General features: G+C 39.5%; 1 protein-coding gene across 1 annotated transcript; it reads left to right on the forward strand.

Moving 5' to 3' along the window:
• The first annotated feature begins 6,094 nt into the window (after window positions 1-6,094).
• LOC131242250 (uncharacterized) lies at window positions 6,095-13,411 on the forward strand. The gene is made up of 5 exons (XM_058240771.1): window positions 6,095-6,605; window positions 11,081-11,205; window positions 11,433-11,747; window positions 11,870-12,039; window positions 12,702-13,411. Exons 1-5 carry the CDS (start codon window positions 6,189-6,191, stop codon window positions 13,118-13,120), a joined length of 1,446 nt encoding a protein of 481 aa, XP_058096754.1. The 5' UTR covers window positions 6,095-6,188; the 3' UTR covers window positions 13,121-13,411.
• The last annotated feature ends 375 nt before the right edge of the window (window positions 13,412-13,786 follow it).

Below are 13,786 nucleotides of genomic sequence, written 5' to 3' on the forward strand. Positions count from 1 at the left end.
TACCCTTCTACTTTAAAAAAATTTTAAAAAAAATTTAAAAACATTTCCTTTGAATTATTTTAGAATAGTAGTATTTTATTGAGATTTCAAATTATGCCGAAAAGCAATGTTTAAAATACCTTTCTCATTCCATTTACTATCAAATCGACAGTGTTAAAAGAAAAAATAAAAAATAAAAAAATAACTACTTGAATTTGAAATACACCAATTTACCTCTAAATCCAAGGTGCCAAATGACCTCTTAGAGTTGGCATTTTCGTAAGGATTTCTTGCAGCATTTCTCAAGAGAGCAAGCACATGAAAATGATCATAATGGCTTATATTAACTCAAATTAAACCAAATCCACTTGCGCTTACTTACAATTTAAAAATTAGATTGATTGGACCATCCTAACCTACCATGTATGGATGCTGTTATTTGAAATAAGACTACTGGATATTTTTCATTTTTAATTGTTGAATAAATGTCCAACAATCTAATAATTGGATAACATGATAATAGTAAACTTCTGTTCATGATATATCTAAACCTTTGTCCATATTTTAGATGGCGAGTTTGAATTAATTTTATGCCCCATGCAACTTCTAAATAATGTGCAACTGCCAGTGTATCATTCGTTACACTCTGCTAGTATCAACACATTTCTTTTGTTCTCTCTCAGAATTAGAGATGGCCCTGGTCCATCTTAACATATCCACTTCAGGTGGACAGGAATTGCCCATTGACCTTGCTGGTAGCAAAGTGGCCACTGATCGGTGCTTTGTCGGCTCCACCATGGTGTTTTTGTTTTAGCCACGCCGTCCATCTATTTTTCAAGATCATTTTAGGGCATGAGCCCAAAAATGAGCTAGATCCAAATCTCAAGTGGACCACACCACACGAAAACCGTGATGATTGAATGCTACTATTAAAAACTTTCTAGTGCCTCTGCAGTGTTTATTTGCCATCCAACGGTGATTGGGTCACAACGACATAGATAAAAGAAAAAAATATAAATTTTAACTTGATCCAAAACCTTTGTGACCCCCAAGAAGTTTTTAATAGTGGCTGCTCAATTACCACTTTTACCTGTGGTGTGGTCTACCTCAAATTTGGATTTGTCTCAATTTTGGGCTCATGCCGTAAAATTATTAAAAAAAATGAATGAACAACATGGATAAAGCACATGCATCATAGTGGGGCTAGAAAGCACTGGTCAATAACAACTTGAGTTAGGTTCTTCTCCTATCATTATGAAATAAAACATGCTAAACAAAATCTTCTTTCCTATAAAATCTATTCAATTTAAATCGAAAAAATCATACGGATTTTATGAAACATGTGCTATGGCTCTAATCTGTAGTCGATCCTATTTCCAATACAAGTAGTTGACAATTGAATCCAATTTTTTAATTAAATTGGTAGCGTGCCAACTCATATCCCAAGAATCAGATTGAACTCCCTGTGCTGCTCTACCCATGGGCTGCAAATGGATGATTTAAAAACCTCCAGTCACTACGATTTTTGTTCCAGGACATTTGCATTTGCTAGCCCACAAAGCCAACAGCTGCAATATCCCTAGGTGCTTGTAAGCCACGGTTTCACCTTGTGATCTAATTCCTTTCATGCTATATAGGCTGAATTTGAATCCTCAGCCCTACGTCTTAAGAGGGGATCATTTTTTTCTAACATAGGTATTCCTCATCTACGATGAATAAAGACATCAATTAAGTCTTCTTTAAGAGGCAGTTCGAAGGTTTCAACTTAATAAAGACATAATCTGTCACACTAACAGAAAAAGGAAAATGATACTTGAAAGACCAAGAAATTGTGGCCATCTCTCACATCTGCAAGAACACTTATGAATCAGGTTAAAGCTCTCCTAAAACAATTCTTCTCATCAGCTTCTTCACTAGATCTAGATTGCTACTATTAAGAGCATCAAACAACTTGAGAGAACTTCTTAGGATGATTCCTTTGACATGCTAAGATAACATCAAGAAAATGAGTTTGAGAAGAATTTAGGCTAGAATGGCTTTTTATTAATATACATATTGCATACAATAAGTGCGTTTGAATATATATATATATATATATATAGAGAGAGAGAGAGAGAGAGAGTCATGCTCCCCTGCGCACCTACGCACATGAGCACCTTTGCACACGTGTCATGGGTGTCTAATCTGAACGGTTCATGTGATGCGGAATTCCATGAAACCTTATGTTACAAATTTTCACACTGATCTAAAATTCTGTTGGGCCATAGCAAAGAGAAATGCAAATCAAGGGAGGAAAATGTTTTCATTTTTCATGGGCCATAAAAGGTTTAGATCAAAGTAAAACTTGGGCCCAGGGGGTTTCACGAGGTGCTGCTTCACATGAACGGTTCAGATTTTGGATCCACATCCCGTAGGATGGGTTCTCAAAAAAGTTCGTACGTAGTATGTACGAACTGGTTCGCAGGTGAGCGTTTCCGTGTGTGTGTGTGTGTGTGTGTGTGTGTGTGTGTGTGTGTGTGTGTGTATATATATATAAAAGCAAATTTACAAAAGAAAATTACTTTTCACATTGAAAGAACTCTGAAAGGCTCCAATAATCCCGCCAAATCTTTGATAAAGTATCCAATATCCTTTTTCACCTTAGTGTTTTAGCAATAGCATGAACAAAACCCAAATAACCTGGGATTTAAAATTGTCAATTTATCTATTTTGGTCCATCATGCCCCAACGACATCACACCAAATCACGGTTTGGTACTCCTTGAGACAAGCCTCATTTCAGTCCACACATAGGGATGTATGTAGAGGTGTACACGAACTGAGCTAGCTCGGTTAGCTCGATCGACTCGACTCGACTCGCCTCAAAAAAGCTCAATTTGACTTGGTTTGAAGCTGAGTTTGAGCCGAGTCAAGCTAATTTTTTTAGCTCAAAAATGAGTTCGAGTTGTGCCTAGCTCGACTCGACTCAGATCGAACCCAGCTTGAATCGAACTTTGGTGACTCATTTATTTTGATATTGATGTTGCTCACGAAGTGTGGCTGGTGGCAAGGAAGGTATGTATATGAAACCAATACCCTTTTTTTCTTAATTTTTATGTTGTACCTGTAAAACCATTGGTGTTGTCTTAAATACGGTGAGATTTTGAAGGTGCAGTCCAAGTATTTGTGAAAATGCTACACATACGAACTCGGCTCAAACTTGGCTCGAACTGGCCCGAGCTGCTAACCGAACCGAGCCAAGCTGGCCAGCCAGGCTCGAGGATCGATTCGAGCCAAGTTCGAGCTGATGTCAGCTAGTGGCTGAGCCGAGTCGAGGTGAGGCCAGCTTGACTCGGCTCGATTCGATGTACACCCCTAGATCTATGGAAATCCATAACATCAAGGTCAATGGCACATTCTTGGTCCACACATAAGAATACATGGGGTCCACCAAAGTCCATACATTGGGTGGCACATTGAGGTCAACAACGGTTTCTTGAACCTAAGATTACTAGAATCGTGGTGTTTTTCTTCTATCAGCTCTGTCCATCAATATGGTCAAACTATGTTAGGTATTAATCTCAAGAATTAGATAGACCGAAAGTTCAAGTGGGCTACACCATTGGAAAAATAGTGAGGATTAATTGAATTCACACTATTAATACTTTCTTGAGGACATAGTTTTGAATCTGACTGATATTTGTATATTCCCTTCATCATGGTGGGGCCTAAGGTGGGGCATATAAACCATCTGGGTGGCATATAAACATCAACATGGGGTTAATAAGTTTTCAATGGTGGTCTTCATTTCCATCCCCATTATTTCATTGGGCCTATATTAAGTTTTGATCCGCTTCATTTTTTGTTACAGAGCTGGCAGAATGGATGGACAGAGGTGGCATGTTCAGAGTTCAAGGATACAGGGAATTCCTCTAGGATGTGTATTGGCTGGGGACCCCTACACCAACTAAGTAGCGGGTGTAAAAGTCCTGTGGATCCCATCATGATCTATGTGCTTTATCCATGTTGTCCATTCATTTTTGCTAGTTTATTTCAGATACAGAGAATTCCTCTAGGATGTGTATTGGCTGGGGACCCCTACACCAACTAAGTAGCGGGTGTAAAAGTCCTGTGGATCCCATCATGATCTATGTGCTTTATCCATGTTGTCTATTCATTTTTGCTAGTTTATTTCAAAGTACGAGCCAAAAAATGAAGTAGATCTAAAGCTTTAATGAAGTACACCACATGAAACAATGGGGATTGAATGCCTGTTGTTAGAAACTTCCCAGGGGCTACAAAGGTTTCAAATTAGGCTAGAAGCTTTAGATAAAACTGATATTTATGTTTTTCCTTCATCAAGGGCTGCATGACTTTTTAAACATGTTGGTGGTCCATCCTCACCGTTTCATATGTTCCACTCAAGCTTTGATTCTAGTTTTTTTTATTATTATTATTATTTTGTGCGTGGATTAGTTACTGAGTGACGGCTTCAGTAGCAAGATTGGCTCCCCAAAAGTGATGTCACCAAATTCTATAGCCCCATGATGATGTGTTGTATTTACACGGTCCCTCCATTTGAAGAGATCATTTTAGGTCATGAGTTAAGGAATAAGTCAAATTCAAAGCTTTACGCCCCATTGCATGAAACAGTGGGCATTGAAGGCCTACTATTAAAAACTTATTAACTACATAGAAGTTTTCAATCAAACTAATATTTATGTTTTCTCTTTGTCCAAGTTTGTGTAAACTTATAAACATGTTGGATTTCAAATATACATCACCATAGTTCCTAAGAAGGTTTCAATGGTGGGCTTCATTGTCCCATTGTTTTTTGTGGTGGAGTCCACTTAAACTTCCCTTTCAACTCATATTTGGATCATGCCTTCAAATGATCTCGTAGTAGCTAATACTCGTCCCTCTTTTTTCTGGGCCTATGTGGTAAAAATGAGATGGTAAAATCAATTGATAGCATGATAAAAATAATCATGGTGGGGCTCATGGAGCTTTTACACAAGCAACCTGGCTGGTGGTGGAGGGTCACCAACCAATCCGCGGCGATTCTTCACCTAAAGTCGCACCCAACCGAGCGGTGAAAAATATACCACATCACGCACGCGGTCTCGAAGGATGTGATTGGCAACCGCACTTGCAGAAGAAACCCAAAAAAGAAGTGCACTTGCAGAGTACACTCACTATCATGCAGATCAGAATCGTCTCCAACACCTGTTTTACAGCGCGTGAAACGCCACTAAGATCTTTCGCAATCATCATATCATAGATGTGAAATCTACTCCTTCTATCAGATGATAAAACTTACCTCCACCGTACATGCAAATTATCAGATCGATAAAAGATCCAAATATGCAACAACGATGGGAAAATGTAAAACTGTGGCTAAAGCCTCTATGTTCACACGTTGTGGCTCACCTGAGTTTTGGATCAGAATTGTTTTTGTGTTTTCCATTTATCCCGGAGATTCAAAGCTGATGAATGGCTATGATGAAAGATTTATACCATTTTAGCACCAACTACAAACCTATGGTTCGCGTCCATCTCCATTGTTTCATGTCGTGTACTCCACGTGAGTCGTAGGTCTGGATGATTTTTAGTCCTACGGTCCATCATGAAAAAAGTACCTGATGGACCGAGTAGATTTTATATGTACAACATGGTGGGCCCCAAAGAACTTGAGTGCTGTACGCGCTACGGAAAATAGGTATTGTAGACGATTCAGGTCTGGCATACTCACTCCCTGCCACGTGGCAGATGCAAGACACATGCCCCGCCAGTTGGACCTGGAGCCCTCATCTAGTGGGTGGCCTGGGCCACACAGGAACATTTCTAGCCGTTCATTTCTTTTGTGCCCGTGCGTCCATCCAGATTAAAGAATCTGACCCGCCTAATTTCTTCATGGATCGAATCAAAGCGGCCGGGTCCCACCAAACGACCTGTTTGGATATCTAAACAATGTGGGCCCCACTACCGGCATTAACAATGAAACGAGAAAATGGGGTTGTTTGTCGAGAAAATGGTCTGGTTTTTCAAAAGCGGTTCCTACCCTAATAACTGCAAACGCCCCATTGCTTACCCCGTCTGCAGCCACAGATTGAACCGATTGAAGTGAGAAAAAAAACAAAGGGCAGAACAGAGAAAAAGAGAAAAACATCATCATCAGATCCCCTTCGAGAAAAGAAAGAAAAGAAAAGAATAGGAAAAAAGAAAAGAAAAATGGTTGACGGTTACGACAACACTAACAACGACGACCGCATCAACAACAGCAACAGTAAAAACACGACCAAGAAGAAGAAGAAGAAGAAGAAAAACAAGAAGAAAGACCGCAACCTAAACAGCAGCAGCAACAACAACAACAACAACGACAACAATAGTTGCTGCTGCAAAAGCAGCAGCAACAATGAGATGATGAATAATGCTAGTGTTGAGCAATGCATGGCTGCTCAGTCTGTCTACGATTGGGTCTTTCCAGATTCTTCTTCTTTTTCTCCTTCTGTGAATGATTGTGAAGTAGAACCCAAAAGAAATCGATTCTCGGATGACTCTCTTGTTTTCGAGCTGCATTCTCATTCCATCTTCAGCGACGGGTTCTTGCCGCCTTCTGTTGTTGTGGAGAGAGCACATAGGAATGGGGTGAGTCTTTTGATTTTCCGTTTCTGGGTTTTTCTTTTCTTTGCTATTTGAGTCGTATTCTTTCTAGCTTTGATGATGGTGTTTGTTTCTATCTTTCTTTCTTTAAAATATTTTGTTGAATTTGGTATTTGGGTTTTTAGCTATTTTGAGCTCTGTTGGATTTTCATGCTTTCTCTGTTTGTTTCCTATCATTAGTTTTCATTAAGTTGATGCTTTTATCTGGTTAAATGCTCTTAGCAAGAGAAGATTGTAGAGATTTTGGTTCAATTTAGTCACTATGATTGTAGTTTTTCTTAATTTGATGGATTGATCGTTGCATGCATATGTTGGTAAGCATGATATTATGCATGTTTTGTGGCAAGGGAGAGGAGTACAATGATTTATTCTGTACCAAAATGGTAAAAATGGTGAAATTGGGGGTCAGGAATTTTTTGGGTTTTGTCAATTGCACGTAACAGAATTACATGTAAAAATGGTGAAATTTGGGGTCAGGAAAGTTTTGGGTTTTGTCGATTGCATGTAATAGAATTGCATGTAAAAATGCTGAAATTTGGGGTCAGGAAATTTTTGGGTTTTGTCAATTGCGTATAAAAATGCTGGAATTGGGGGTTCAGGATCGCTGTTGATGCGGCAATTATTTTGGCATTTTCATCAATGGGGTTGAAGTTGGGCCTGGTTGAAATATATTTTGTATTTTGTGTATTGGAGGCTAAGGATTTTGCGTTGAAATTAGATACGCATGTCTGAAAGCGATCATAGGACCGACATTCTCTTCACCAATATCCACATTAAGGCTGGAGGATTGCTGCTTGCAAACATGCGTTTGCGATCACCAAAATGGGATGCTCTGCATGTACCAATATGGTACACATCTGCAAGATCAGGGCTGTTCATCAGTTGGGCCCCACCGTGAATGTGCTCTAGCCCAAGCATCAGGCCGGTCTACACATTAGATTGGTCCACATTCACAGAAAGTGGACAGTAAAAAAAAAGCAGATGACCGATGATCACTGATCAGCCTATTTTGTGGGGGACCAGAGCACACTAACAGTGGGCTCACCTGATGAACAGGTTGAATCTTGCACTTGCATGCCATGCATGGCAGATGCAAGGCGTCCAAGGTTGGCGACTGAAGACACGCGTCTGTAAGTATCATTCGTCTTCTGATCGAATAGGCATTCGGTGGCAGGGCAGACATTTTCCTGAATATTCCCCCATTTTATTAAAAGACCCTCACAGTTCTCTTCTCCACTCAAGGGAGGATTGTTTGCAGTCTGTGAATGATAATCGGAGCTATGGGATTATGTATGACATTGCACATGCCAATAGGACTGTAGTGATCCATGGTTATTGCCTATTACACTTTTGGTATGAAGGAAATTGAAATGTGGTCGATATGCTTCAAAATCTCAGGGATATTCCAAGTTCTCTGTGAAAAGAAGTTATGGGTTTATGTATGACATTGCACATGCCAATAGGACTGTAGTGATCCATGGTTATTGCCTATTACACTTTTGGTATGAAGGAAATTGAAATGTGGTCGATATGCTTCAAAATCTTAGGGATATTCCAAGTTCTCTGTGAAAAGAAGTTAATGATCTATCTGACCTTGGGAACCTTCCATGGGAAAGAAAACACCGCCCCTTGTGTTTTCCTCTTCAATTGCCACCTTCACGAGTCATTGATTTTCTGCCTAATAGACAACCTTTGTTTATTCTTTTCACGTACAATAAAATCCTTGCTATATTTACCTTTCAAAAAAGCAATTCTCTTGTTATATTTGTTTGAAAGGCTTAATTATGATATCTTGAACCACCTTCTTCCTTTTAAAAGGCTTCCCTTAAATGTCCCTGATCTCCATGATTGGATTGTTGAGGAGGTGAAGACCTTCAAGAAAGAGGGTTTTTTTTTTTTTTTTTTTTTTATGGCAGATTCTCCCTTTGTTTTCTGTGGAGTGTTTGGAAAGAGTGGGGCAAGCGCATATTCCAGGGTATGTACTACTTAAATATATAGAAACTAGTGGAGATGATAAATCCCTGAGTTGTAAAATGGGCACTTGTAATAAAGGAACTTCATGAGTTATGATGGAGGGAGGGAGAGATAGCCACCATTCAGGTGGTGGAAGCTGAGCATAGATGGAACTTCAGATGGTAATCCCGATCCATCTAGGGCGGGCAATGTGCTTAGAGATGAGATTGAGGTGATAAAGGTACTCTTTCTTGTATGGAAAGTTGGAGCGATTTGAAGGAAGCAGAGGCAATGGTTCTTTGCGAATGCCTGGTTCATCAATGTCTGGTGGTGACCCATTCATAGAAGGAGATTCTTGGGATTAATTGACACGGCAAGTGAAAATTCTCCAAGCATTTCTCATGATTTAGTCAATAAGCCAGACATTTCCTTTGCTATTGCGGAAGGGAGGTAATTAAGATGGCCAGCTTGCTAGTTAAAGAGGGCATGGGACAACCTTCTCTATGCATTATGAATGCTTTCCACTAATATGATGTACTGAATTTTCTTCATTTTCAATAAATATTCTTTATCCATCTGAAAAGGAAAGCAAAAGAAGATTTGATTTTTGGCTCTATGGTTAAGAGTCTCCACCCCTTCCAAAAAATAAATAAATAAAACCCATTTAATCCTTGATTTTTGTGCCAAGAACCTCTCATCTCAAGTCTAGATATTTCCAAATTGGTATCGAACTTTGATTCACATTCATTTTCCAGAATCATCTTTTACAAGAAGTTCAATTCATGCAGATAACCTCTCAGCTGTAGTCAATATTTTGTGGACATTTCTAAATTGGCAGGAGGCTACAGCCTCCAGTTTGCTCCAGAACATCAAGGAAGAAAGGGCTGTGTTTTGAGCGAACTTCAGGAAGGTGCATGATTTGGCACTCTAGGAGGCAGATCCTCCGGTCAGAACTGCGATGACTGATATCCAGCCTTGCAAAGGCCCTCATTCTGCCTTTCTGGCTATGGATCCAAGTGAAGGGTCAGTCTAGAAAGTCTGTTGTAAAGAAATTGAACTCTTATGAGGCTATTTTGGAAGAGTCTCTACCTCCCTTCTTTCCAGAGCCTCTATCTTGAAATCACCAGTCACTGAGAGAGCCCTAGCTAAACTATGCATTCTTTTGGTGACTTGGACACGAATTCAAAATGAGTATTTTTTTTGCCCCCTACTAGTTTCCTAGTGTTTCCATGTTTCTTGTATGTTTATATTTCCTTACTTGCTTTGCTTCACCCTTCTGAGGCTTGAGTAGGCTCCGGTTTCTTGCTTTTGGTTCATGCATTTGCTATTCTGGACAGAATTTGAATACCGCCCTGATAGATTTGTCTTTCAAGTGGTTTGCACGTCTCCATTGTCTCGAATAATGTGGAAATGGATGCATTGGATATTTCCATAAACATATCATATGTAACTACAAATATTGTTAGCATGCATTATGATATGTCAAAATTATATGAATGGTGATAAAGAGTTTGCAAAAATGTTGGTCAGAACGTTGGGTAGTTTAGGAACAACATGTTCATAGGATTGGTGTAGCTGAAATGGGGATGTTGAGATGGATGAGCGGCTAGACAAGGATGGAATTAGAAATGAATGCATTCGAAGGAACTTAGGAGTAGCACGAAGAGTTAACAAGATGATGAAAAGTAGATTTAGATGCTCTGGTCATGTACAACAAAAACCAAGAACCACAACAGTATGAGGAGCGGTTTGGTGCAAGTTGAAGGCTCTAAAAGAGCAGTGGGTAGGCCCGAAAGGACAGAGCAAACGTACTAAGAAAAGACTTGATGACCTATGGTCTACTTAAATTTATTGCCCTTGATAGTGGAATGGCGGACAAGATTTATGTAGCCGATCCCAATTAGTTGGGATAAGGCTTAAATGATGATGATTATGATAATGAACAAAGAGTTTGCAAAAATGGTGGTTCTCTTGCTTGCTGCATCAACTAGTATGCTTGACATGCATGGCAAACCATGTTACCAACCCAACACATCAGTCTTCTGAAATGAAGTACTTCTGGAATAAATCTTGTCATAATTCGAAAGGAAATTTAGATTGGGCTTCCAAACTATTGGTATTTCAGTTAATATATTTTCAATGGATATGTAGTATGGATATTGTCATGCATACCTGTCTCATCTGAACACATAATAAGTTGCTGCTCCTTTGCTGCTAGCCATCTTTGCGCTTCTGATTTATGATAAGACTCATGTTGGCCCATCATCATCATCACTGATCAATTTAAACCTTCTTCTATTCTTCTATATCGGAGTAGTAATGTACTAATGTCAAAATAAGCTCAAATATTCCATTCTTCCCATTCCCAAAACCGGCTTGTTTTACAACAAGATAATTCTTATTGAAGTATCATGGTTACATTATATCTGATCCTAGCCTTGATTCACTTGCTAGTTAAGTAAAAATGAACAATGGGGCATGATTCAATTACCATGTGTTCAGAACAGGTGAAGGTACTAGCTCTTACTGACCACGACACCATGGCTGGAATACCTGAGGCCTTGAAAGCTGCTAATACGTTTGGCATGAGGATAATCCCAGGTGTTGAAATAAGTACGATATTTTCTCCAGGGTAATCTTTTCTATCTCAGGCAACCATCTCCGAGCTTTTCAAACTGTATTTACAGCTATTCTATTAGCATCCTTCTACAAGCTTCTTTTGCTTCGGAGTCTGTATCAGGTTGTTTAGCTTGCGAGTCTCTAATGTGTATGGAGTGACTAATTCTGCAGTTGTCTTGTTATATTCTTTTCTAAGTCATGTCATTTCAGATTTATATCTTCAATTCTGATATTGGCCAGGGGAGGGTCTGGAACTGTGGAACCTGTTCATATCCTTGCATATTACGGTAGCTTTGGGCCGGCAAGATTTGAGGAACTAGAGAATTGCCTGGCCAATATAAGGGAGGGGCGCTACCTCCGTGCAAAGGACATGATATCAAAGCTAAACAACCTCAAGATGCCTCTTAAATGGGAACACATCACTAAGATAGCAGGGAATGGAGTGGCCCCAGGGCGGTTGCACGTGGCTCGCGCCATGGTTGAGGCTGGCCATGTAGAGAATCTGAAGCAAGCTTTTGCTCGGTACCTATATGATGGTGGACCTGCTTATGCTAAGTAATAATTACAGACCAGAAACTCTTCTAATATGGAAATTGCTTTCTGTTTGGCCATGCTGGGATAAATAGTGATCCAATGATTTGTTTTTTAGTTTTAACATAGTGTTGCTTTTACAATAGGGGAAGAGAACCTCTTGCAGAGGAAGCAGTGCAATTGATATGTCGAACTGGGGGTGTGGCGGCTTTGGCTCATCCATGGGCATTGAAGAACCCAATTGCAGTTGTCAAGGGTTTGAAGGCTGCTGGACTGCATGCTATGGAGGTATATCGGAGTGATGGAAAATTGGCAGGTACAGTGTTATGTTTTGGGAATGAATAGGGTATGGATGTCCTGACTCCTTAATAACTCAGGCAAGTTTAGTGCCTTTACCTGCCATATCGGTTCTCGGATTGTTTCAGGCCAGACTTGAAGCCATTCAGATGACATGTGCATGTAATGCGGTTTCTTTTTTCTGTTCTGCCTAGTGGTGCAAATGGGTTGGGTCAACCACAGGGGATCATTGGACTCAACCTGACAATTAGTGGGTCTGGGTCCTCTCAAAATTCACTTGGCCCAGCCCAACACAGACCCAGTTCTTTAATGGGCTCAACCTGACAATTAGTGGGTCTGGGTCTAAATTTTAGACTCATAGGGTGGATCTGGGTCCAAAAGTTCGACCCAGATTACAAATGATCAAGTTTGAGTCCTCTCAAAATCAACTCATCCTGACCCGACACAGACCCAGTTCTTAAATGGGTCTGATTTTTGTCATACTAAAATGGACCCAGACCTAGGGTTGGACTGGACCTAGAACCAAGAAAAAGTAATTAATTAAGCCTGTGGGTTTTTTTTTTTTTCTTTTTCTTTTGAGCTTAGACTACAAAAATTGTTCACCACCTTTTTCTGAAATGTGGTTACCCATTTCTTGTAGTATTTTATTTATTTAATTTCTTGTCTTTCTCTGATCTACAGGATTCAGTGACTTAGCCGATGCTTACAAGCTTGTGAAGCTTGGAGGATCAGATTATCATGGTAAAGGGGGTCGTGAAGAATCAGCCTTGGGAAGTGTCAATCTTCCAATTTTAGTTGTGCATGAGTTCCTCAACGTGGCTAGGCCAATTTGGTGCCATGCCATGAAGGATATCCTACAAAATTTTGCTAAAGAACCATCTGATTCAAACCTAGAGAAAATCATGAGGTTTGTGAAGATCAAAATCCCTAATGTGGCAGACACAACCTCAAGCTATGGGAAAGATGTCATCAACCAATGCCTCTCTTCTTGTCTAACAACAGAGGAAATGCAAGATGTTGAATTTGAGGCCCTCAGTTTGAAACTTTCACACACATCCATCAGTGAAGGAGGTTTCAAAGTATCCGTAATAAGTGGATAGATTAATTTATCAGTTAATAAGTACATACAACTTCAACAATTTTGGTGAATGTTGGTCTTTTTCAGTTTTTACAATTAGATTTTCCATTCTAGAATAGATAGCTAGCAGAGTTATTTAAGTACACAGTTTTTTTTTTTTAATTTATTGGAATAGTAGAACTTGGTTCTCTCACACCGAACAACCCATTAAAAGTAGAGGAATAACGTGAAGATGTAAAAATAACCGAGTAACTTAATTTTGCATTCGGTTCTGTGCATTGCTGAGATTTTATACTTGTTCTGTGGTTCTTGAGCTACATATTTCAAGGTAACGATGGTATGCTTTTGTTGTTTGTCTTATGTGATAGGATCCAAGAATAGCAACCTAGTTAGATAGGAATGAGATGTTATGATTTTGAATGCATCTTATTGTGGTAGGATACAGAGCATGTTAATTGGCATATGAGTTGTTAGGATTGGGTGTGATTGTGGGTAGATTAGTTATACCTATTATGGTTGTTTTGGTTTTTCTGGTTGCCAAATATTGTAGGAGTCCGTGGGTATTAGAGGGCTAAAGAATGTATGAATAATATTATCCTATAGAGAATTTTCCTTTAAAAACATTGCTTATTGCACCAGGAGGCTGATCTACCCTTGAAGGGGATCATAACTCATAGATGTTGCTATT

The sequence above is a fragment of the Magnolia sinica genome, chromosome 4 (assembly GCF_029962835.1).
Source record: "Magnolia sinica isolate HGM2019 chromosome 4, MsV1, whole genome shotgun sequence".
Taxonomy (NCBI): Eukaryota; Viridiplantae; Streptophyta; class Magnoliopsida; order Magnoliales; family Magnoliaceae; genus Magnolia; species Magnolia sinica.